At 39.0% G+C, this 27,131-nt stretch overlaps 1 protein-coding gene across 17 annotated transcripts in view; it reads left to right on the plus strand.

Annotated features, from left to right (window-relative positions):
- lrrc7 (leucine rich repeat containing 7) overlaps positions 1-27,131 on the plus strand; it is a 617,590-nt gene that overhangs the window by 567,081 nt on the left and 23,378 nt on the right. For 12 of the 17 annotated variants that reach the window (XM_048539168.2, XM_048539169.2, XM_059647884.1 and 9 more), the window contains one exon: positions 17,302-17,421. The exons of the other annotated variants lie outside the window; for them this stretch is intronic. In XM_048539168.2, the coding sequence (XP_048395125.1) occupies positions 17,302-17,421 (120 nt within the window). The remainder of the gene's footprint in view (positions 1-17,301; positions 17,422-27,131) is intronic. 17 annotated transcript variants of the gene reach the window in all.

The following is a 27,131-nucleotide window of genomic DNA, read 5'->3' on the forward strand; positions in this document are numbered from 1 at the left end:
AGTACAAAAAGAGGGAAGTCTTGCTAAAACTATACAAGGCACTTGTTAGACTTGTGATACTGTGAACAGATTTAGTTCCCCTATCTGAGGAAAGATATACTGACAATGGAGGAAATCCAGACAAGGTTCATTTGGCTAATCTTGGACACAGAGGGATTGTCTCATGAGGAGAGGTTGAGTCGGTTCAGCCTGTGCTCATTAGAGTTAGAAGTATGAGAGGTGACTTTGTCGAAACATACAGGATTCTTAGGAAACTTAACACGGAGATGCAGAAAGGTTGTTTCCCCTTGTGGGAAATCTGGGACCAGAGGGTATAATCTCAGAATAGGGGGTTACCCAGCTAGAACAGAGATGAAGAAGAATTTCTTCCCTCTGAGGATAGTAAACCTGTGGAATTTTTTTTGTGACAGAGGTCTGTACAGACTGGATCATTAAGTATATTAAGGGCTGATATAGACAGAATTTTAGTCAGTAAGGGAATCACTGATTATGGGGAAAGGAGAGGAAAGTTGAATTGAGGATTATCAGATAAATCATGATATTATTGATTGGCTGAGAAAACTCATTGGGTGGAATGGCCTACTTCTGTTCTGATGTCTTGTAGTGTCAATATTGAAGTTAAAAACAAAACTTGACGATTTTTTTCAAGGACAAGACTGCAGCTTTGGCCTTTGTGAAGGTTGGTATGCCTCACTTCACCTGAAATACTTCCATTTACATACATTCCCAGTCTTAATTTAGTCTCCACTTAGTACAGCAGAATTTACCGAGTGAAGGTCAGATAGAGGAGGCATATTGGAAATTCATGTAAATGGTGGAGCCTGAATGCAACTAGATCTCCATCATTTTAAAGTAGTTGTCAGTGGTCTTCTGATTGCAGCAGGAGATTGGCAGAAGCCTGAAGGCATTTTTATCACCAAGTATCATCATGTTATGTTGCCAGTAATGACAAAAGTATCACACCACTGCCCAATTCTGTTATGACTTAATATTTGCATACACACTTGCTAGCAAAGATTCTGTACACTAATCAGAATTTGTAGCATTGATTATACTTCATTCATACCTTTCATCTGAAGTCCCCATACTACCCCTCTAACTGAGATCAGTTAACACAGCAAAAATCGTGGCCTCATCATTAGATAAGTTAGAAAAATTCCAAAGATCTCCAAACATGGCTGGTAGGGTCCAAGTGCTGAGGTCCCAACCACATTCTTGTTGTCCATTTATTGTCAACAAAGGGGTACAATTGCATGATTTCACATAGGGCTCAGCAGCACTAATTGAACTCATTGCTGTGTATGAAATAAATCATGTGTTTGGCTGTGCCAAGGGCCTTGATCCTCACTGTGGTATCATGAGTTGATGGAGTAGAAGGAGACCTCTTGTAGGGTGAATAAGGTTGGTTATTGAGTAAAGTTAAATGTCACAGGGTTTGGAGACAGCTAGCCAATTGGGCACAAAATTGCCTTGACAGTAGAAAACAGAGGGTGTTGGTAGATGATATCTTTTTCAGATTGGAAGCCTGTGACCAGTGATGTGCCACAGGGATCGGTGCTGGGTCCACTGTTAATCATCATTTATATAAATTATTTGAAAGAGAATTTAGGAAATTAGTAAGTTTGCGGATGTTACCGAGATTGGTGTTGTAATGGACAGTGATGAAGGTTATCTGGGAAGCAGCGATCAACTGTGCCAATGGGATGAGAAATGGCAGATGGATTTTAATTTAGATAAATGCAAGGTGTTGCATTTTGGTAAGGCAAACCAGAGCAGAACTTACACAGTCAATGGTAGGGCCCTGGGCAGTGATGTAGAGCAGAAAGATCTAAGGATACACATTCATAGCTCCTTGAAAATGGAGTCACAGGTAGACAGGGTGGCCAAGAAGGCTTTTGGTATGTTTGCTTTCATTGGTCAGAGCACTGTGTATAGGAATTGGGATATCTTGTTGCAGTTGTACAAGATGTTGTGAAGCCACATTTGGAGCAGTTCTGGTCACCCAGCTGTAGAAAAGATATTATTAAGCTGGAAGGAGTGCAGAAAAAGGAGTTTCTAGGATGCTGTCTGAACTGGAAAGTTTGAGTTATGAGGAGAGCTTAGAGAGGCTGGCATTATTTTCTCTGGAGACTGAGGAGTGACCTTAAAGAGGTCAGTAAAGTCACGAGAGGCATAGATAAGGTAGATAGCAGGTAGCTTTTCCCCATGGTAAGAGAGTCTAAAATTAGAGGACATAGGTTTAAGGTGAGAGGGGAGAGATACAAAAGGATTCAGAGGGGCAATTTTTTCACATGGAGGGTGGTGATTGTCTGGAACAAGCTACCAGAGATCGTGGTGGGAAGAGACTACAGTTTCTTCATTTAAGAAACATTTAGATAGGTACGCGGATGGAATAAGAATGGAGGGATATGGACCAAATGCAGACAAATGGGACTGGTTTAAATTGTGAGAACTGGATAGCATGGGAAAGTTGGGCTAAAGGGCCTGTTTTCATACTGTAGACCTCTACGCCTCTATTTAACTGCCATTTTTTGAACTTATTTAATTCTTTCTAAGACTGAAACTGAAGGCTGCAAGTACCAATAAGAGTGTACATCGAACTCTGCTGATTTGCTCTGATTGACAGGCTAGTTGGTGTAGCATATGTTCCAACAGTTATTCTTGATTTATTCAAGGATGTAGATGTTGCTGGCAAGGCCTGCATTTATTGCCCATCCCTGTTGCGCTGGGGAAGGGGTTGTGAGTGGCCACCTTGAACTGCTGCAGATATAACTACATCCATTTCCATTAGGAAGGAACTTCCAGAAATATAATCCAGTAACAATGATATGGCTCTAAGTCAGGATGTTATGTTGTTTGGAGGGGAAGTTGCAGGTGGTGGTGCTCGCATACATATATCACCCTCACCCTTCTGAGTGGAAGAGGTAGATGCTTTTGATGGAGCCTTAATGGATGGCTGCAGTACATCTGTAGACCGTACACACCGCTGCTACCATGGGACAGTAGTGGAATGAATGTGAAGGCGTTAGTTGGAATGCCAATCAAATGGGTTAATTTGGATTGGATTGGATCAAGTTTTGTGAATGTTGCTGGAGTTACACTAATCCAGGCAAGTGGACAGTATTCCATCACACTCCTGACTTGTACCTTGTAATGGTGGACCGGCTCTGGGAAGTTAGCTGGTTATTTCACAGAATTCTCAGCCATTGAACTACTCGTGAAGGCACATTATTGAGAAGCTAATGAGTTCAATGTTTGGTCATGGTAACTCTCAGGATGTCGATAGTGGGGATGCATTGATGGTAATGCCATACAATGTCAAGCAGAGATGTTTAAATTCTCTCTTGTTGGAATTGGTCATTGCCTGATACTTTTGAGGCAGCGATATTATGTGGGCATTTTTGTTATTCTGATTTTGTAATGTTTGGATGTGGAGTGAGGAATTACAAATGGATTAAACATTACCATTTTCAGTTTTATGTTGGAGGAAATGTCATTGATTAAATAGCTGAAGGTCGTAGGATATTATCCTGAAGAACTCCTGAAACAATGCCCTGGGGCTGAGATGACTGACCTCCGAAAACCATCTTCATTTGTGCTATGCATGACTCCAACCAGTCAAAAATATTCTCCTAAAGCCCATTAACTTCAAATTGCTAGGGCTGCTTGATATCACACTCCGTCAAATGCTGTCTTGATATCATTTCACCTCTTTTTAGTCATTCATGGGCTGAGAGTGTCACTGGCTAGGCCAGCATCGATTGCCCATCCCTAATTACCCAGAGGCCAGGTAAGAATCAATCACATTTCTGTGAGTCTAGAATCACATGTAAGCCAGACTAGGTAAAGATGATAGTTTCCTGTCCTAAAGGACATTGGAGAAGCAGGTGGGTTTTTCCTACAATTGGCAATGGATTCATGGTCATCATTACATTTTTAATTTCAAAGTTTTTTTTGTTGAATTTAAATTATTGATTCAAATCTGGGTCTCTGGATTAACAGTCTAGCGATAATGCCACTAGACCTCCACCTCCCTCTCTTTTGTTCACCATTGTTCTCCATGTTTGGGCCAAGTGCTGTGATGAAATCAATTGCTGAGTGGCAAAATTAGCATTTTTCTGATATTTTATAAACTGTAATTTTCCAGTCAACTGTTCGGTACCTTCCCCCCCCCAGTGAGGTCACATTGCGTCAAAAGAAAAGGAGCAGCCTACAGCCTGAGAAAAGTTTGATGGCCAATATTCAGTGCTCTGAAAAGAATTTTTGAATGCACATCACCATCCTGGTGGCTGTAATTGCAAGAAATCCTCAGATTTCTTCACTACAATGACAACCTAACATCTCTAATCTCTTCCCATACATAAGTTATTAAAAGTTGGGGGAGCTTATATCTTTCTCCTACTTACATTGGTGGCTTCAATTAGTGATAGTGGATGTTACGACCTTTCAGTGTATATGGCCTCTAACCTTGGGAGCTTGCCCTTGTCTTTAACTGAACAGGATTCCTGGAGCTGACCAATCTAATTAGCTGTCATCTCCTGGAAAATGCTTTCCAAGTACGCTAATCAATGTTTTGGTCCAGCATCAGGATCAGAAAATGAGGAAAAATTCAGTCCATTAATGCTGTTTCCGTTTCCACTAATACTGCCTGACCTTCCGAGTATTTCAGGAAGATCTATATATGCTTTTTAAATGAATGCTGTGCATCTGTTTTTTTTATGCATGACACAGAGCATTTTCACACCAGGAAAATGTTTTTTTGACATATGATTGAATGTGAGGAACTGTGTTGGTATTTCAGTTTTGTGCCAGACAAGCCTTAAAAGTACTGCTTCACATCCAACAGAAACCTTGCATGCAGCTAAGTTTTTATTTACAACTATGAATAAAATGTGTCTTCACTCCTCTTGATTCAAATTATTCAATTCAGCAAAAAAATTGCTTTGCATCAGTGCATTTCTAGACAGTAACAACTATTAAAATAATTACATCTTTTCCAGCTGCCAGAATTCTTTTCAGGATATCAACAGTATCTGCCACGAATAATCATCAGGTTAAGACAATGATTTTTAACTTTATTTCCAAGTGGTTATTCACCAGTTCACTCAAAGGTCAACAGCATGGCTATTCGTTGAATTGATTGCATGTTGGGCTCATGAAATTGCTGAGAAATATATAACAACTTTCATTTTAATTGGTCAATTTAAAAACATATTCCCATTTGCTCCTCCTTTTATTCCTCCTTTTATGAAACCACTGGTAGTCGTGGATGGTGGAGAATGGAATTTAATGGGCAATTGAGACAGTTTTGCATGTTTTACTCTTCTCAAGTCAAAATTATTTTCATGACTGTCTAGCTTTGCAACCAGGATTCAAATCTAGCTCAGACGGGTGGGATAAAAGTGTCTTCTGTCTGCCAGGTAATAGGGCCTTTTTGAAATGAAGGTAGTTTGGCACCGCAGAACCAATTAGCTCAAATTGAAAATACATTGGCAATTTTATCAAGACTCCAATGTACAAAATGGAAATATCAGCCACACATTCAGGGTTACTGTCCTAAATATGGGTTAAGGCACATTTTTGGAGGTTTAGCCCATTAGCAGGTAAGCATTGAGATAGGTCCTTTGCCCTTCTCAAAGTCAGTAGGTTCAGACAGTAAATGCCGGTTAGCCAGCGATGCCCATGTTCCACAAGTAAATAAGAAAAAAGGTTCTTACTGGTACAGGTCATTGTAATTCAAAAATGTTCTGTTTAGTAGAATGTTCACACTGAGCACAGGAATTCACTGTAATTTGAAAGAGTTGACACTGATCAAGTCACTTTCATGGAAGTTGGTGCTTTATTTGAAAATATCCCAGTGTTTTGTAATTAATTACAATGAAACCCAGTAAGTGTAGCAACAGCCAAGTTCAAGCTGCATAGTCATGAAATTTTAAAATTCAACAAGATGCTCGTGAAGAACTTGCAATGATGCCCATGCCAGATAAATGAAACTCTGTGATTACGTTTCCAGGTTGTTTTTAAACAAACCTCTGTATGCCTCTCCAATAGTACAGCTCCTGTGGCATACTTGTAGCATTCTTATGTTTGGGCCAGAAGGTCTGGCTCAAGTCCCTGCTGTATATGCTATGACAAGTCTGAACAAGTTGATTAAAAGTATGTACCTCCTCTGTAGTTTTCCTGTATATATACACCATACACCATATTTTCAGTGGTATTGAGTCCACTCAGGGTGATCAAGAATCTTCATACCTTAATTTGCCACATGCTGTTGGATTAGACTCACAACTTGGATGCAACAGCACACTTTTATTTGAGGCTATCAAAAACTGGAAATTCCAAGTTTGCTTAGAAGGTAATCCATGGAAAAAGAAACAGATGCTACAAAATATAGACAATGAGTCTTTGTGGAATGGAAGATGTTTCAGAGCTATTTGTTGCTATATATTATTCTAGTTCCTAAAAGACCTGCACAACTTATCAAAAAATATATCAAAGGAAAGAACACAGCAAAACAAAATATTATTATGGGTGGAATCATGTTGAGCCTCACCTGTCAACTGGACAGCCAGTGAGATACCCGGTGAAAGAGATATTTTTGGGAGGGCCCAGTGAAACACACACTGATCAGGCACTGGTGAGACCCCAGCAGGCCTTCCCTCGAAACCAAGATCCCAAGGGGTTGACGTTCTGCCCAGTATGATTTTCCAACCAGTCAGAGCCCTTGCTTCAGCAGGACCATGCAGGAGTTGTTGGTTACTCGCACAAAAGCACTATGGATTTCCAACATCACAAAGGACCCAGGGGAAGGGTAAATTGTGTGAATGGGAGTGTTCTCATGCTACAGTTGCAGGGAGAGAGAGCTAGGAGGTCAAAAGCAGGGGATGGGTGTCAATGGCACCAACCTGTCCAATATCAGTCTTTCGCTGAGGCACTGACAGTCTTTAATTGAGGAAATCCACCCCCAAAGGGGTGAACGTTAACATATTGGTCACTTCAGGGCCTCAATTTGAAGTGTTGGGAAGGTCAACAATGGACTTTTCACCCAGAACATGATTCAGATTGAGGTAGGAAGGGGGTGGGGATTCAGTACAATACCACTCTACATAATTAAGTACTCTCCCTAGGTGTCCTCCAAGATCGCTACCTGTAGGAGAAGAATATTCCACGCCATGTGACAACTGTTCAATTCTAAAATGAAAGGGTTTTTTTTTCCATTGATCTATAAACATAAATTACTTTGATTTAGGCATTTAATTTCTTAATAATTGCTATAGAATATTGTGATGTGAATGGTTTGTTTTTAAATTGACTTACACAGTATATCTGTGGCAGGAAGCATGATTCTAGGATTGTGTCTTGCCCTTCTGATGCCAGTGTCAAGGATGTCATGGAATAGCTGCAGGACATCCTTCTGGACGAGAGAGTTTATCTACAAGTCATTGTCTACATTCGTACTAATGACATAGGTAGGAAGAGGGATGAGATCCTGAAGGCAGAAGTCAAGGATTTAGGAACTCGAGCAGTAATCCCATTAAGAACAGTAACATTGATAATTGAATCTGATATTGGAGAATTGATGTAGGAGGGAAGGCATCAGACTCCCAAAGAATTGGGACTGGTTCTGCGGCAAATGAAACTGTACAAGCTGGATTGGTTAAACTTTAGTGAAACTGCGACTCAGAGGGAAATTTACTAGTGCTATTGGGATGAGCTTGAACACTTGTCAATGGATGGGAACCTGAGGGGTAACCCCAATTGGAAGGAAGCTGAAAAGATGCAAGGGAGACTAGAAGACAGGAGAAATAACACTGTGCATCAAATATGCTTTGAAAGAGGAATCATGCTAAAAGACAAATTTAAGGCTGCCCTACTTGAATGCACACAGTAGTCACATCAAGGTAGATGATCTAAAGGCAACAAATAGAGACACATGGTATGATCTCATTGCCATTACAGAAACATGGCTGCATGGTGACCAGGACTGGGAGCTGAACATTCAAGAATATTCAATATTTTGGAAAACCAGACAAGAGGGAGCAGGATATGAAGTTGTGCTGATAGTAATGAATACGATCAGTACACACGTAAAGGAGGATCTCGGATTGAAAGTATAACGTGTAGAATATGGGTGGAACTAAGAAACAGAAATGGACAGCAGATATTGCTTGTAGTTATTTATAGGCCACCAATAGTAATGGCAGTGTGGAGAATGAAAAAGCACATAATGTGGGTAACACTTATCATGGGTGACTCCAATTTACATATGAACTGGGTAAACAAATTGAGCTCTGAAACTGTGGCACATGACTCTGGAGTTTGTTTGGAATTATTTTCTAGAGCAGTATGTTAATCCAACTCGAAGGCATGCTATTTTTGTTATGAAAGAGCCTTTGGGTGAGTGATCACAACATAATAATGAAGAGGAGATAGTAGGAACTGTCAATGCTGGAGAATCTGAGATAACAAGGTGTAGAGCTGGATGAGCACACCAGGCCAGGCAGCATCCGAGGAGCAGGAAAACTAATGTTTCGGGTCTGGACCCTTCTTCTGAAACGAAGAAAGGTCCAGACCCGAAATGTCAGGTTTCCTGCTCCTCTGATGCTGTTTGGCCTGATATGTTCATCCAGCTTGACACCTTGTCGTCTTATAATAGGGAAGAAGATGTTTTGTCAGTACGTTTGCCTTTAATGGTCAGTACATTGAGTATAGAAGTTGGGAAGTCATGTTGCAGCTGTACAGGACATTAATAAGGCAACTTTTGGAATACTGCATTCAGTTCTGGTCCTCCTGCTATAGGAAGGACATTGTCAAACTTGAAAGGGTTCAGAAAAGATTTACAAGCATGTTGCCAAGGTTGGAGAGTTTGAGCTCGAGGGAGAAGCTAAATAGGCTGGGGCTATTTCCCCTGGAGCATCGGAGGCTTAGGGGTGACCCCACAAAAGTTTATAAAATCATGAGGGGCATGACTAAGGTGAATAGCCTAGGTATTTTCCCTGGGAAAGGAGACTCCAAAACTAGAGGGCATAGATTTAAGGTCAGAAGCAAAAGATTTAAAAGGGACTGAAAGGGCAGCATTTCCTCGCAGAAGGTGGTGCATGTATGGATTGAGCTGCCAGAGGAAGTGGTGGAGGCTGATACAATTGCAACATTTAAAAGGCATCTGGATGTGTACATTCTGGGAAGTGTTTAGAGGGATATGGGCCAAATGCTGGCAAATGGCAATAGACTAATTTTAGGATATTTGGTTGACGTGGACAAGTTGGACCAAAGGGTCTGTTTTCATGCTGTACATCTCCAGCACTCAATGACTATATGATAGTTTTACAGTATGTTTGAAAGTGAGGGCATTCATTCTGAAGATCAGGTGTTAAATTTGAATAAAGGAAATTTTGAAGGTATGAAGCACAAATTGGCTGAGGTAGATTGGGAAAATACATTAAAAGGCATGAGTCTACGTAGGCAATGGATAGTCTAAAGAACTATGGTTTACAGCAACGATACATTTCCACAAAGTGCAAAAAACTCGACATCAGTTAGCAATGGCCGGTAAAGGCAGTTCAGAATTGTGATATTAAAAGAAAAGACTGAGAAAGTTATCAGAAATAGCAGTAATTCTGATGGTTATGATGTCATAGAATACAACAAAGGAGGACAAGAGAAGGAAAGGCAGAGTGTGAGTGCAGTCTAGCAAAAACTGTGAAGTGGACCATAAAAGCTTCCATAAGTATGTAAAAAGAAAGCGCCTGGCTAAAATAAGTGTGGGTGTTTTAGAGACAGAGCCAAGAGAGTTTATGCTAATGGATAGAGAAATAGCAGAGAAGCTAAAAAGTTACTTTGTCTATTTTCACTGAGGAAAATAAAAGTAATCCCTCAAAACTAGAGTTCTAAGTGGTGAGGAAGAATTCTGAGATGGAAGAAATTAGCATTGTACTGGAGAAATTAATGGGACTGAACTTGACAAATGCCAGCACCCAACGGTCTACATTCCAGAGTGTGAAAGGAGGTGGCTGTAGATAGTTGATGCATTGATGTTTATCTTCCAAAGTTCTACATTTTCTCAAATGATTCCCATGGTATAGAAGGTAGTGAATATCACCCCACTATTTAAGGAGCAAGAGAGAAAACAAGAAGCTACAGACCCGTTAGCCTCATATTAGTAGTAGGGGAAATGCAAGAATTGATTATAAAGTGTGGGATAAATAAATACCTGGTTTTTAATAATCCAATTAGACATAGTCCACATGAATTTGTGAATGGGAAATTGCATTTGACAAATTTATTGAGGTTTTTTTGAAGGTGCTATTCACAATATTGATAAGGAAGTGCTCATGGACATAATATACATAGATTTTCAGAAGGCTTTTGAAAAGTACCCCTCAGGCATGTTAGAAAAAATTAAATCACATGGGATGGGAGGTAATGTTTTGGCATGGTTTATTGCTTAGCAACAATTAGAAAACAATGAGTAGGAATAAATGGGTTATTCTTGCATTGGCAGGCTGGGACTCCTTGGATACCACGAGGCCACTCAAGGCTAACTGGCAATTGCAGCATGCTATTTAGAAAGCTAATAAAATATTAACCATTATTGCAAGAGGATATGAGTCTGGGAGTAGTGAAGACTTGGTTAGACTACACCTGGAGTATCATGTGCAGTTTTACTCTCCTTATCTCATGAAAGGTATTATTACCATAGAGGGAGTCCAAAAAAGTTTAAGAAGTGACGAAGGACTATTCAATGAAGAGAGATTGGGTCTGTATTCTTTAGCATTTTGAAGAATGAGAGGTGATCTCATTAAAACTTACAGATATGTAAAGGGATAGACAGGGTAAATGCAGGAGAGATTTTTCCCCTGGTTGGGATGTCTTAGAACCAGGGAGCACAATCTGAAATATAAGGGGGATGCCTTGTAAGTCTGAGACGAGGAAAAATGTTTTTACTCAGAGGATTGTGAACTTTGGAACTCTGTACTACAGAGGCCCATGGAAGCTCAGTCTTTGAGTATTTTAAGACTGAGATTGATAGATTTCTGATTGCCAGTGGCATACAAAGATAGGAGATTGGTTAAAAAACAACAAAATGTTTGATCAGCCATAATTGTATTGAATGGTGGGATAGGTTTGATAGGGCTGAATGGCTGACCCCTGTTTCTATGTTTCATGATTCAAGAAGATAAAAAGAGGATAATAGAGTAGAAAATTATAGGCCCATTAGTCTAATGTCAGTTGCAAGCCATGCACGTAAAGTTATTAAGTTATTACTTAAGTTATTAAAGATAGGGAGAGTGATCACTTTATACATCTGTGCTGAACGGAGGGACCAACATTGATTTATCAAGGTTAACTCATGTTTGACAAACTCACTTGAATTTTTTGAGGACGTAATTAGTTTGATAGGTGAAGAAGTGCTGCAGGATGTTATTTTAAATAAATTCTAGAAAACATTCAACATGGTTGCCATTCAGAGACATTTACAGAAAAGAGAATTAGGGATAACACGTTGCCGTTGATAAGGAGATAGAAGAAAGAGAGTCAGGATCTTAAGTGTGTGATCCAGTTGGCAGATACTTAAGTTCATCCATTTTTGACTTAAAATGGATTATAGCAGAAATTTCCTCCTGGGTTTGAGAATAACACTGTTTGGGCCAAATGTGTCGGGAACAATCACCAGTGGTAAATTTCCACAAATTGACCAACCACTGGTCAGAGGACTTGTTCTCCATGCAACTAAAGGTGATATCTGCCGCTTGAAGTTTGAGAACTGAAAAAGTATCCTCTAATCCTGAAAATACAGTATGCAGCCTCAAGATGGAGATACTTTTAGTCTCCAATTTCTTCAATTAGTAAATAAAATATAGACTTGGCAGTTGGGCTACTTTTGGAGGAGGTTCCTCTACATAGGATTGACCTGCAACCACAGATGTTACCAAGTTGACAGAGAAACCCCTATCTGGAGCACTGGTCCCTCGGTGTACTGTCCAGAGGCCACCTGCAGGCAGTTCCCCATATCTTCAGGGGCTCATTTGCCAGTTGGCCCATAATAATAGGCTTCCACAGACTTTTAAATCCGCCTCCCAATCTGCCGCTTAACTAGTCCTACCTATTGAGAAATAGCCAGGCTGAGAGAAATTTTCGTGTCTCATGCCTCACACTTCAATGCTTGCCCCTAATGGGGGCTAAAATCCTGGACAAGTTTTATTATATTTTGTATGATGTAGAAAATTTAGAGGTCGCCTAATTTAGGTGTTTAACATGATCAAAGGATTTAATAAATTGCATAGAGAGGAATCATAGGCAAATCTAGAACAAGGTGGCATATTCTTTAAATTAGAGCTACTTTGTTCGGCGTGATGGCAAAACAGACGTCTTCACATCAGAGGTAGTGTATATAAGGAACACTGCCACTGAGCTCAGTGAAAAATTTCAAAACTGAAATTGCTAGGTTTTCATTGGTTGGGGCATTAAAATTTACAGAGCCAAGATGTGTAATTAGTGCTAACATACAAATCATGCATTATCTAATTGAATGGTGGAACATATTCAAGGGAATTATTCTACTGCTTCTCCTCTGTTTTCATTCAAACTGACGAGACTTTGAGGTGATTCCATAAAGATTAAAATTATGAAGGAATAAGACACATTAAATAAAAACTGAATGTTTTCAGTGGTATATGGTTCAGGAATGAGTGGACACAGATAAAAGATTAAATTTAACAGATTTAAGACAATAGCAGGGAGGTTCGGTAGATTATTGCATGCATTAGCAGAGATTATGTTCCAATTTTTAAGCACAAATGATTGAAGGAAAGGAGATAAAAAGATATGGAAATGAGGTAGATAATAAGGATTAGAGTTACTGCTATTACTGCATAAAAGCGTGACTAACTGCTTTGATATTAAACTTAATTTCCATGTTTCAATTTCTTGTGATTCCATAAACCATTTGTAGTCCTTCTTTATTTTGGATTTGGTAGATATTTAACCTTCAGACAACAGCAGCCAGTTTTATGTTGTCAATTTTTAGTTTCAGTCACTGGATATCATATTTAGTTAGTAGCTTTTTACATTCTTACAACATATTGTGGGACTAATAGCTTTTAAAATGACATATAAATTTTCTAGTGATCAATTTAAAGAACTGCATAACATTTCATGTTCTAAGGTAGAAACAATTTAAAATCAACTTTGACTAAGTGTTACTTCTTAAGTGACTTATATTTAAATATAAACTACAGAAATAATATTTCCAATTATATTTGTAACACGACATGCCGTGTGTTCTCCCAACTTGAACAAGTTCTCTTCCCCCAGAGTGAATGTCCAATGTTATTTTCAACAAAGCTCCTTTGCTCAATAGTCTAAGCAGAATTGAATGGACTTCCAGTAGCAAGACACCCTCTGGCAGTTGTTTGGTCTTAACCTCTTTGCAAGCCTGGGGCCGTCAAACAGGGAACTTGCCCTTAATTTGCGCCTAGTGGTAAACGCAAAAGCAATCTGTTCTCGAGATAGCAAGAACTGCAGATGCTGGAGTCAGAGATAACATAGAGATAACCCAAAACATCAACTTTCCTGGTTTTCTGATGCTGCCTGTCCTGCTATGTTCCTTCAGCCCTACACTGTATTATCAATAACAATCTGTTTCTTCTTTTTTGTCAAAGCAGCACCTATTTAGGCTTCTTCACATAATACAATTCCATTTTATTTTGAATCAAAGATGTTTAAAACATAGCTCTCTTATAAGGCTAACCTGCTCTGTAATAATAGTATTATCGCAACAGCAATTTGACGTTGTGATGAAGTGATTTTTTTCTGTGTTCATTGCATTCATGTACCATGTTCGTGGGTAGCCATATCCTGTTACAGGTGATAGACACCAGCTGAGATTCTTGTAATGTGCTGATTTAGGTGGAATGTAGCATTGTTGAATTGTACAGGAATTGCATCATCACTAAAAGCAATCATTATAAATGCAAGGAACTCATTCCTATTATCTCCTAATTGGTGATATGGGGTACCAACCAAAAACTTAACTAAGACTACTTTAGCCTGTGTTCAATTACATGTATATTCTAATATAATTAATAACATAAAATAACAGCTGCCCGATCAGCTTTGTCTCTGTGTTCAGGAAATTGGCTGAACCTTGTGTTGCTATCAGCAATGGTAAATAAGACAAGCAGGCATACTTAATTGTGGATAAGACAAAATATCAGCTTCCTAATGGGTTGAAAATAAGTATCTAAGGTTTGGCAAGCAGCAAGGTCTTAATTGTGATGTATTAGCATGTTTCGGAGTCATTAGAATAGCATTTCACCAAATGAAATACTGCTTTTGTAATTAGCTTTAAGGCAAATGAGAAACATGTGTCTTTGATTCAAGAGTGGATGAAAGTGGCACGTGGTGAAGTGGTCTACCTGATGGATTTGGCCTGAGTAGGTGCTGTTTTTCTTTCATGGGAATCTTTGTTCAATCATAGGAGATAGAACATTCATGCAGTGAGGTTGGGTGGTGATAGTAGGAGGGGCATAGTTGCCCAAGGAAAAGAAGATGAATTAAATTGAACTTACAAGTGCTCCTGAAGGAAATCAGGAAGTCACTAGAATACATGTACAATATAAATATCTACAGACAGAAGTTTGCGGGGAGATCCAGTGTAAGAAATGGACGATCACTAGTGAGATCCTGAGAGCTGAGGTTAATAAAGGGAAGGTCAAGGTTGATTGAGTAAGTTGGAAGGTGACAGGAGGCAGAGTCAAAAGTGAATGAAGAAGCAGCGACAGTTGAAGATCATTTTCAGTAGGGTGGGGAGGAGCAGGAAGTGTTTATGAGAGAAAGGTGAGTAGTTAAGGTTATCCAGTGAGTGGGGGAGAAGGGAATGGTGATGGTGAGAAATTTCCAGCAACAACAGTGGTTTTATCATCCACTCATGCAGCCAGAGAACTGCTGTTGGATTTCAGTGAACAAATGTTTGAAGAACTCCTTTTAATATGATGGCTGAACCTCATATCCCAACAGATAATGACAGAGTCATTAACATCTTGACCATTACAATTGGTCAGGCAGCCCTGTCCATGGACGTGTAATTGGTTGGCTACCACATGAGTACTCATGGCCAGGTGTCCCACCAGAAATAGAAACCTATTGTGTTCCTGATCGCACTGTCAGGACACTCACTGCTACGACAGTATTCCAACTGTAAGCAATTAATTTATTAGTGTCCAGGCTTCAAGAGCAAGAATACCATAGATTTGCAGCGAGAAAGGAAGGGTTTCAGTTAAGTAGTTCTTTGGCCTACATCCATTTGAAGTTTATCCTCTCAGCAGACTGAACATGTGAGGATCTGGATTAACCAATCAGTATGATGAATTAGCCTGAAATGAGACACTGGACATGGACATGGATATCTGTTTAACAAAATGATTGCTTTTTATAGTTCATTTCATCACATTGAATTATCAATAGGTGACAAAAAAAATTAAGGTGTGTAAAAACAGCTGATAGAAAATAATATGTGGAATCTGAATGTGAGAAAATGGATATTTATAACAAGAACATTCTGGCTGCTGCAATAAGGCTATAGAACAGCAAGAAACTGTTGCTATTACTGCTCTTCTCCAAGTTGTGAAAGCGCTGTTTGAAGCAGTACAGTCTATATTTATACTGGAGCAGTGGATGTTGTCAGTGTTAGTCACATTTTTTTCATAAGTCGTTGCTGCTCACTTCATTATTCTGGAGGAGTTCATCATATCACCTGACACCCTGATGACATATATTTGCTGGACGTCTAATGGACCAAGTAGCAACCACTGCATTGCTGCAGATGGACAGGGTGACCAATGGAAGTGCTCTTCAGTACTGTTATGATTCTGCATCGATACAGAATGTAGGAATGATATGACATTCTGGAAACTCCTGATAACATTGGCACCTGCCAACAAGTTAGCAGCCATTGGCGTTCCTATCGCATTGTGCAAACAGCTATCAAAACTGTCTGAGCAGTCAACAGAGGCTTTACTGTGTTGGGTGCTGTTGTTGCAACATGACCATTTCCTCCATATAAGACAGAATGACCTCCATTGTCTGCTCAAAACCCTAACACAATTTGAAGCTAGACACCTCCATATGCTGAGCTATGATACACAAGCTCAATGGCAGGCTTCCCATAACTGTCCAATTATGCCACTGAGACTAAACTACAATTTTTACCTGAGGCTTAAGCTAGGAAGAAATAGTAGATTCCCTGTGAAACTAAAATTACCAGGATCTGCTTCATGGCTCAGAAAAGGTGCAGTAAGGTAAGTTTTGAAAATTTATTTAAAGTTTGTATGTGAGCTAGAAGGTGCAGAAGTATTGTTTGGTCTTCACGAGGAATGCCTGAGCTATCTTTGTACTGGGCTTTTCTCCAGCCTTGTAACTCTAATGGAAAAGAAACAACATACCTCTTTGACTTGTGATTGGAGAATAATCTGTCCTATCTGATTTATCTGAACAAAACGGAGAAATATAATGTAATATATTTCATCTAATTTATTGTTACAGTGTAATTGCTACAGTTGCAAATTCAGCATATAAATAGATTAGATGGGTGTTTTTAAAAAAATTGATAGTCATTGCTGTGGTTTAAACTCAGCATGCAATATCTGTCTGTTTCAATCACACCCTTTTGCTTTTGAAATGTAATTATAACACTGTTATTTAGAAACATTAGCAAAATTCAGTAGTACCTTGTTAACCTTTCAGCTTTGTTGCCTTGCAATCTTTATTACAGAATTAGTAAGGCTTGGGTGAAAACATTACAATCTGCTATTATTTGTCTGTGCACCAGGCTTAACAATACAGAATTGTTCTAAGAATACTTACAAGCTGATTGGATTCCATTACTACACAGACTGCAACGTCATTTATGTTGTAATTTTTAAAAAACTTTCATTCTGTATTCACTTTGTCTATGCGTGAGCCTAAATGGTGAGTGCAAAAGATTATTATGCAGATCTTCCTTTCTATATCCCCTTTCTGATAAGAATTGATTTGGAGCAAGAAATTGCTTCTCTGGTTGATTTATTTTTCATTTAAGTTATCCCTGAAATCTGAAACCAGTTTTGAACCCACTGTTGCTCAGGGTGATGGTCAAATAAACAGGTTGGGAGTTAAGTCTTAGGCCTTCAAAGTTAAAGTGCTGAATTCCACACCAATGCTTTTACATCTTGGAGCAAATCTCAACTATTAATGTTATTTGTTGTATCTAGTTGTGCTAGATATCTAACACCAATCATTAATGTGTTGGCATTCTGTCTTCAGACTCCATCACAACAGAGCAATGTGCATGACAGTGAACTGGAGGATATATCTCCCACCAGTCAATGGAGCACATATGCATTGGGAAGGAGGGATGTACCACCAGAGAGCATTGTTAAAAAGGTTAGACCATATTGGATTTAATTTTTTTTTTGCTGCCGAATGCCAAAAATTTGTTTTCTGATTTCATACTTATTCCTTTAAGTTCCTTTGTATTCTTAGTATTCTGTTTCACTTTCCTATTATGGTTTAGATTTTCCAAATAGTGAGTTGAAGGGACAGCGCTCTGAAAGCTTGTGATTTCAGATAAACTTGTTGGACTATAACCTGATGTTGTGTGACTTCTGACCAAAAAAATATGATTCTCAGAATCCTCATGTACCTGCTTTCTCCGTTTCTGCCTTAGTTATCTGTATATTTCAGTCTATTATTTAATTGTTCCCTGTCTCTGTGCTTGGATTCATGATCTGTGACTGTATAGATGTGTGCTCTCTGTCTCAGACTATCTGTTACTTTCTCTTTTTCCAGGGCCTGACTCACCTTTCCTTTCTCTCTTCTACATATTATGGTGCTGTCTGTAGCCCTGCTTTTTATCTATCCTTGCTAGTTGTTGAATCATAAAACATCTTAACCTTTTATTAGACAGTGAGAGAAAGCAAGCTAGAAATATAAAAACAAATAGTCAGGGTTTCTCTAGGTCTTTAAAAAAGAATGGTGTTAACAGAGTGAGTGTAAACCCTATAGAAAGTGAGTCAAGGGAATTAGTAGTAAATAACATAATATATTAATTGAGCAGTTATCACTCCTCGCCATTAAGGATACAACAACATCCTAGAAATGACGACAAATCGGGAAACAAAAGGAAGGGCAAACCTTCAAAAAAATTACAAGTGGTATTGAAATTTGACAAGTCCATCGCTCCTGATAAACTCCATCTTTAGCTTTCAAAAGAAGTAGCTAATGAGACAGTTGATGCAATGGTTTTGATTTTTCCAAATTTTGTATTTTGGGGAATGTTTCATTAGATTAGAAAATAGTGAAAATAACTCCTTTATATAAAAAGTGAGGGTGAAAGAAAATGGGAAACTACAGGCCAGTTAGTTACATTTTTAATACAGGAAAACTTGGAATCTACAACTGCTGATGTTATAGCCGGGCGCCTGGATAAATTTGGGGTAATGAGGCAGGATCAACATGGTTATGTAAAAAGGAAATCATGTTTAGCTTATTTATTGGAGTTCTTTGAAGAGGTAATTTTTTTAAAAATTCACTTGTGGGTCAAGGACTTTGCTGGCTGCCAGCATTCATTGCTCATCTCTACTTGCCCTCGAGAAGATAGTGAACTGCCTTCATGAACCACTACACTCCATGTGCTATTGGTTGACCCATAATGCCTTAGGAATGACAATATTTTTCCAAGTCAGGGTAGTGAGTAGCTTAGAGAAGAACTTGCAGGTGGTGGTGTTCCTATGTATCTGCCGTCCTTGTCCTCCTAAATGGAAGTGGTCACAGATTTGGAAAATGCTGTCTAAGAATTTCTGCAGTGTGTCTTGTAGCTACTACATACTGCTGGAACTGAGTGTCAATTATGGAAGTAGTGGATGCTTGTGAATGTGGTGCCAATTAAGTAGGCTGTTTTGTCCTGGATGATGTCAAGCTTCTTGAGTGTCGTCGGAGCTGCACTATTACAAGCATGTGGAGCATTTTCCATCACATACCTGACTTGTGCTTTGTAGCTGGTGGGCAGGCTTTGAGGAGTTAGGAAGCAAGCTACTCACTGCAGCATCCCCACCTTCTGTCTTGCTCTTGTAACCACTGTATTGATATGTCAAGTCCCATTCAGTTCCTGGTCAAAGGTAACCCCCAAGACATTAACAGAGGAGGATTCAGTGATGGTCACACCGAAGAATGTCAAGGAGTGATAGTTTGTTTGTCTCTTAATAAAGGTGATTGTTACCTGGCACAAAATGATGCAAGAATGTTTCCTGCCACGTGACAGCCCAAGCCTGGGTACTCTCCAGATCTTGTTGCATATAAACATGGATTGCTTCAGTATTTGAGAAGTCATGAATTGAGCTGGGCATTGTGCAATCATTGATATAAACATCCCCACTTTTAATCTCATGCTGTCACTCTCACTTCCCTCTAGAATTTGGCTGTTTGTCCATGTTTGAACCAGGGCTGTAATGACGTCAGAAGTTAGGTGGCTCTGACAGAACCAAGCTGTCCAGTGACTAATTCATTGCTGAGCAGGTGCAGTTTGAGAGCAGTGTTGATGACATCTTGAATCAATTTATTTATGCTCGAGAGTAAACTGATGGGGCATTAATTGGCCAGGTTGAAGCTGTGCTGTTTTTTGTGTATAAAACACCTGGGGATATTTCCACATTATCGTGGATATGCCAGTTTTGTAACTGTGCTGGAACAGCTTTGCTAGGGCAAGTTCTGAAGCATAAGTTTTCTGTACTGTTGCTGGAATGTTGTCAGGGGCCATAGCCAGTACCTCCAATTGTTTCTTGATATGATGCAGTGAATCAAATTGGCTAAAGACTAGCATGTGTGATGCTTGAGACAACAGGTGGAGGCCAAAATGGATCATCCAATCAGCACTTCTGGCTGAAGATTGCTGCAAATGCTTCAGTCTTGTCCTTTGCGCTGTTGTGTTGGGCTTCTCTACCATCGAGCATGCAGATATTTGTGCATCCTCTTCCATCAGTGAATTGTTTAATTGTCCATCACCAATACTGATGATTATGTCAGGACTGCATGTGATCTATTGGTTGAGGGATCACTTAGCACTACCTATCATTTGCATCTTATGGTATTTGGCTAGATTCACCTTATTTTTAGTTATGCACAGTGCTGCTCCTGGTATGTGCCCGTGCACTTTCCATTGAACCAAGGTTAGGCCTTGTTTTTGAGGGAATGGTAGAGTGTAGCATATACTGGGCCATGAGATTACAGATTGCATTGGAGTATAATTCTACTACTGTTGATAACCCACAGCATCTCATGGTTGCCCAATCTTGAGGTGATAGATCCATTTGAAGTCTGTCCCATTTACCATGATGACAGTGTTACACAACAAGATGGAGAGTATTCTCAATATGTAGGTGGGACTTTTTCTCCACAAGAGCTGTGTGGTGCTCACTTTTACTAATACTGCCATAGACAGATGCATCTGCAGCCAGAAGATTAGTTAAGATGAGGTCAAGCATGTTTTTCCCTCTTGTTAATTCTCTCACCATTTGCTGCAGGCACAGCCAAGCAACTAGATCCTTTTGGACCTGACCAGCTTGAACTGTATAAAGCTGCCGAGCCAGTCTTGATGGTGGACTTTGAAATTCCCCAGCCAGAATATATTTAGCACCCTTGCCACTCTTAGGGCTTCCTCCAAGTGGTGATCAACATGGAGGAGTGCTGATTCATCAGATGAGAGAAAATGGTACATGGTAAGCAGCAGGAGATTTTCTTACCCATGTTTAACCTGATGCTATGAGACTTTATGAGAACAGGAGTCAATGCTGAGGATCCCAGGACAACTCCCTACCAACTACATGCTACTGTGTTGTCACCTCTGCTGGGTCTGTCCTGTTTTTTGGGACTGGACAAGTCCTAGGATAGTGATGGTGGTGCCTAGGACATTGTCAGTTAGGTATGATTTCGTGAGTATCACCATGTCAGACTGTTGCTTGACTAGTCTTGACAAAGCAGCGCACCCAATTTTGTCTTTAGTCTGCGGATGCTAGTAGGGAGGACTTTGCAGCATCAGCAGGGCTGTTTTGTCGGTTGCCTTTTCTGGTTCCTAGATCAATGCCAATTATTCTGTCTAGTTTCATTTTTGCTAAGACTTGTAGTGATTGATACAACTGAGTGGCTTGCTAGGCCATTTCAGAGGGCAGCTCAGAGTCAACCACGTTGTGGTGGGTTTGGAGTCACGTGTAGACCAGACCAGGTCCTCCCCTGAAGGACAATGAACTAGATGGATTTTTCTGACAATCAACAATGGTTTCATGGCCATTGGTAGATTCTTAATTCCAGATATTTTTATTGAATTCAAATTTCACAATCTGACAGGATTTGAATCCTGGTCTCAAGAACATTAGCTGAGTTCCTAGAATAATAGTCTAGCAAAAATACCACTAGGCCACCACCTTCCTTAACATGTGCTGTAGGTGAAGGGAAGTTCATGGATGTACTCTGCTTAGATTTCCACAAGACATTTTATGAGGCAATTCCAGAAAATAAAAATTCACTGTGTAGATGGAGGTATATTGACATGGATTTGATGCATATGAGAAAATAGAGAATAGTGTTAAGTGGATCTTTTTCTGGTTGATAACATGTTACAATTGATGTGTCACAGGGATCAATGTCAAGACCACAATTTTTAAATTTATACAAATAACTTGAATGAAGGGACTGATGGTACGTTTCCTAGATTTCTACTTACAGCTCATTTATCTGGTAATTTTGGACCAGTATTCTTGAACAATTCTTCCCCTTTGCTTTTGGCTGCATTTGCTGGTATGAACTGTGACTCAAAATCTCAACTGGCTGCCATTTACCAACTTGCAACTGGTTCTTAGTGGTAATACGAATGTAGAAAGAAATATCAAGGTCAATTCTGGGTTGGAAAAAAGTGTATTTAAAAATTAACAAGATAAATTGAAAATAAATTTAGAGGGAAGGAGTCAATTTTTTCAGATTTACCATATTGAAGTATGCAATGCAAGCTAACTAAAGAATATTAATAATCACAGATCCTTCATGTAGTGAGATGATCTTCTGCTTTCAAAAAGATTACTGATATATGAAGCAAGGCCTTTTAATTAAGAAGTCAAGTTTGAGGTAAATTGATGCCTTTAGGAAGGGAATATGAATTTGAAGACCAATCCCACAGTTAAAGTTAGCGAGCTTATGATTTATTGTGAGTAGTTACCTGCTTAAATCAGTCTTATCTTCTGCATGTTCAACACCCAATTTGAAATTAGTTTAGAATCATGCAGCATAGAAGGGGGCTGTTCTTAAAATTCTTTATTCTTTCACAGGGTGTGGACATCACTGGCAAGGTCAACATTTGTTGCTCGTACCTAATTGACTTTGAAATCAATAGCATGCTACATTCGTCTGCATTGCTATGGCTCTGGAGTCACACTTAAGCCCAACTGGTTAAGGACAGCAGATAGCCTGCCCTAAAGGGCATTAGTGAACTAGACTGGTTTGTACGACCATCGATGATGTTATGTTCACCGTGACTAATACTAGCTATAAATTTCAGATTTAATAATTGGATGTAAATTTCACCACTGGCTATAGAAGAATTAGAATCAGTGCCTGCAGTGTGACATTAGGATATACTACTATCTCCTTTTTGAGTTCCATTAAATTAGGATATACTACCATCTCCTTTTTGAGTTCCATTAATTTTCTGTCATCTTTTTTGAAGAGTAACCTCATGAGTCCTGGTACAGGCAGCATGGTGGCTCAGTGCTTAGCACTGCAGCCTCACAGCACCAGGGACCTGGGTTCAATTCTACCCTTGGGCACCTGTGAGTGGAATTTGCACATTCTCCCCGTGTCTGCTTGGATTTCCTCCGGGTGCTCCAGTTTCTTCCCACAATCCAAAGATATGCAGGTTAGGTGGATTGGCAATGCTAAATTGCCTGTAGTGTTCAGGAATGTGTGGATTAGGTGGGTTATATGGGGATAGATCTAGGTGGGATACTCCAAGTGCTGGTGTGGACTTGTTGGGCTGAAGGGCCTTTTTCTACAATGGGGATTCTATGGTTTCCTGATGTTGCATATATAGGTTGGAAAGTAAGTTATGAAGAAGGTTGTAAAAGGATGTGGACTGGTTAAGCGAGTAGACAAAGACGTGGCAAATGCAATATAATGTGGGAAAATATGATATTGTCCATTTTGGCAGACAGAATAAAAAGTGGTGAGAGATTTTAGAACTTAAATTCAGACAGCTGTGTGTGTCATAGTCCATGAAGCACAATAGATTAGTAATTAGGAAAGGTAATTGAATGTTATATTTATTGCAAGGGGAATTAAATAAAAAAAGAAGGAAGGTTGTGGTTCAGTTTTACAGGACATTAGTCCGACCACATCTAGACTATTGTGCATTATGATATTATTAGTCTTCTCACTTAATGAAAGATTTAAAGCGTCTTGAGCACTTCAGAAAAGGTTTACCAAAATAATACCCTGGAATTGATAGGTTGACTTATGAGGATAATTTGGAAATGCTAGACTTGTACCAGATGGAATTTTGAAGACTAAGAGGTGGATTGATCAAAACGTATAACATTCTAAGGGATCTAAACATGGTTGATTTGAAAAGGATGTAACCTGTTATGGAAATTTTGATAATATGGAGTCACTGTTTAAAAATAACAAGTTGTCAATTTAAGACAAAGATGATAATTTTTTTCTCATTGTCTGAGTCTTTGGAACTCTCCTTCAAAATTCAGTGAAAGCAGAAACTTTGACTATTTTTAAAGCAGAGCTAGATACAGTCTTGATAAGCAAATAGGTGGAAGTTATCATGGGTAGGCAGTCATTATTTTATTGAAAGGAGAAGCAGGCTTGAGGGGCCAAAGGACCTATTCTTGTTTCTAATTTATGTCTCTGTATGTATGTTACTTCAAAGTCTCAATATTTTTACATTGTACTCGGCCACGTTCTGTTGTCCGTACCCCTGTCTAAAGCATATTATGTATTCAGGTGAACTGCCTTTGTTCCCACTTCAAACCAGCTGTTGGACAGACATGCAAATGATTTACTTCTCTTAACCATCCAAAATTCCACTGACCTCAAGTTTTCTTTTGGCTAAATCCTCTTTCATTCACTGCATATTTCAGCAGCATGATCCTAAATTGAACCAGGAAGTAACAAGTTGATTGTGAGTTGACTCCTCTCGAAAGAGCAATTTTATTTTAAAAATCAGTTATTACAATTATCATTGGAATTGTTTAAATTATACTGTAAAAATTATGGAAAATTGGAAAAAGCAGTAGATGAGAAATATGTTTTCACTGTATTCCTCAAACCGATTTAATATTTCTCAAATATTCATAATTGAATATTTGAAGCAAAATTGAAACTTTACTATTTTCAGTGTGGCAAAGCTTCAAATGTATGAAACTTTAAAGCCTATCCACGTGAATGTTTTGGTCAAAGCAGATAATGGCTAAGTTATGAAGTTAACTCTGCTATGTCATCAACATTTTTGTGTGTCTGTTTTGTGTCAGTGATGATGATATCAAAAAAAGTTATAACAAAGAATTACAAGGTGTTGGGATTCAAGGTATGAGAGGTAATTAACCCTTTAACTCTTTATTCTCAAGATCTGAAATGATTCACCGATAGCATCATTTGATGGCAGTGGTTGTATTTTGTCACATATTAGTAAGACTTGACAAATGCGAAGGTCCAAGCAATATTTGTCAATGCAACACGTAAAACTGTTACCATTTCTGTGGCTGATCAATCTCCTTTTATACTTAACAAACCTATGGAGACCCCTTGACCCAATCATTACTGCACTATTATTTCAATGATCCAATTAAAAAAGATGTAATTCCGCCTCAGCCACATCAAAGTGTGAACATCCCTGGCTTCCCGTACTTCACCATCTATTTACTCATAAACATTTCCATGCTAGTGCTGAGTGAAAGCATGGAAAATCTGGTGATCTTTTTGCATAGAAAGCTTATTCACAAGGCATTATTTTTCACACTGTCCTCTATCCAGTCCCCTGGAATTCTGCTAAGGTGTTTATCTTTCAGTTTTCACTCAGTGGGCTATTTGTTTGCATGCTCTTCTAGATTTCCACTGACGTTTACCTTTTCATTACTTGATTCCTAAACCATTGTTTACAGAATGTTATTTTTCAACAAAAACACAATTAACTATATTGTTCAGTATGAGATTCACTGGAATAATGAAATTAAAGCAATGTACAGTGAGTCACAGTATTTAAGTTAATTTTTATTAATTAGCAGGAAAACCTGATATAGGGATTTCACAAGATTCTACTGGTTGGCCATCCTCACTGTTGTCCTTCAATCAGATACTATTTAATAAAGTAATGAAGTGCACAATAATTTATCAATGAGAAAAAGCCAATGCTCTCATCTAATTCACTGTTCTCCTTTGATCCATTTTCTCCACAGATTCCTATTAAACCTATTCCTTTATAATTCTTTCACTGCTATTAAATATGACATAATAAAAAAAAATTGATTGCATGTGCGCACTGATACATAGAAAACTTTTGATATCCTGGATGTGGTTTGCACTCTCACCTTGCATAAGCATATTGTTTTGGCAGTAGTTTTGTATATTCCAAATGATATTATCTGTGTCAGTGGTGCAAAGCCTGGCATGGGGATGCTCCGATCAAAATTTCCACACATGGTGCTAACTGAAGAGTGACATACTCATACACCAATTGAGAAGCTGCATTCTTGGCTTCTGTATTACAGAGGTCTGAGGGAACAGGGTATCCAGCTCTGGAGTGTGACCTAGACTCTTGCAAGAAAAATCCAAGTTCTTATGCTTCTGACAGAAATTTTACAGAATATTTATAAATGGTGAGTTGTGGGCTTAGGGTGCTACAGCATTTCTGTGCATCTTAAGAGGTTACACTCTCCATTTGGAAATACACTGGATAGGCCATGTTTAAATCAGGAACTATTTCCAAGCTGCGAATCCCGGCCATTACATCATTGTGTTAGTCCAGTAGATTTTTGGCCTTTTTTTTTGCTCCAACACCGTCACTGAAAGATTTACAGATTTCAAAATGAAATTGTACTGTTTATTATTCTCAGGAGAAGATTTCCCTTGCCATCCTGCTGGTACTGACAAAAATAAAATCTATGGATGCCACTATTTATGAATGCTTTTGACTGAAAAGATATAACTATCTATGTACAATGCTTTCATCCTTGATGCTTGAATTGACGACACAACCATCTTCAATCACAAGAAAGCCCCAATATCACTTCTAACCTGAGGAAATCATCCAACTCTATAATGAATTCTTCTTTGTCTCTGCAGTCTCAATCCTAGGAAAGCATCTGCTGCCTTTCCTAGAATGTCGCCAGCTATCTCAATTTATGAGAATCACTGCTTCCAGTTACTAAGTGACAGTAATTGACATACTCCATCCCTGTTTTTCCTCAGACCTTTGTCCTTGCTTTACTTTCCATTTCATCTAACAGCTTGTTTTATTCCTCACCTGAATTGCTATCCAGCCTTTCATGTTCTTTATTCGCTGTCTGACAGCTCTATTCCCTCCTGTGCACCCACTATCTATAAGCAATACTGCAACTACTTTATGTAATCCTCTTATATAATGTATAATCTCTTGCTCACCCAGAAAGTTCCCATGTACAGTCATCATTGGCTCTTTAGTTTTGACCATAGAGTAAAAGATTCATAGAATTGCACTGCATGGAAGCAAACCCTTCTGTCCACTCATCAGTGCCGACTGGATATCCTGAATAATTCCGCCATTTGCCAGTATTTGGCACATATCCCACCAAACCCTTCCAGTTTGTGTATTCAACTAGATGCTTTTTAAACATTGTAATTGTACCAACCTCCACCTCTTCCTCCGGCAGCTTATTCCATACATAAAACACCCTCAGAAATAGTAAGAACTGCCGATGCTGGAGTCAGAGATAACACAGTATGGAGCTGGAGGAACACAGCAGGCCAGGCAGCATTAGATCAGCAAAAAAGCTGATGTTTCAGGCCGTGACCCTTCTTCAGAAATGGGCTGGTCCATTTCTGAAGAAGGGTCCCGAACCGAAATGTCA

The sequence above is a fragment of the Stegostoma tigrinum genome, chromosome 8 (assembly GCF_030684315.1).
Source record: "Stegostoma tigrinum isolate sSteTig4 chromosome 8, sSteTig4.hap1, whole genome shotgun sequence".
Taxonomy (NCBI): domain Eukaryota; kingdom Metazoa; phylum Chordata; class Chondrichthyes; order Orectolobiformes; family Stegostomatidae; genus Stegostoma; species Stegostoma tigrinum.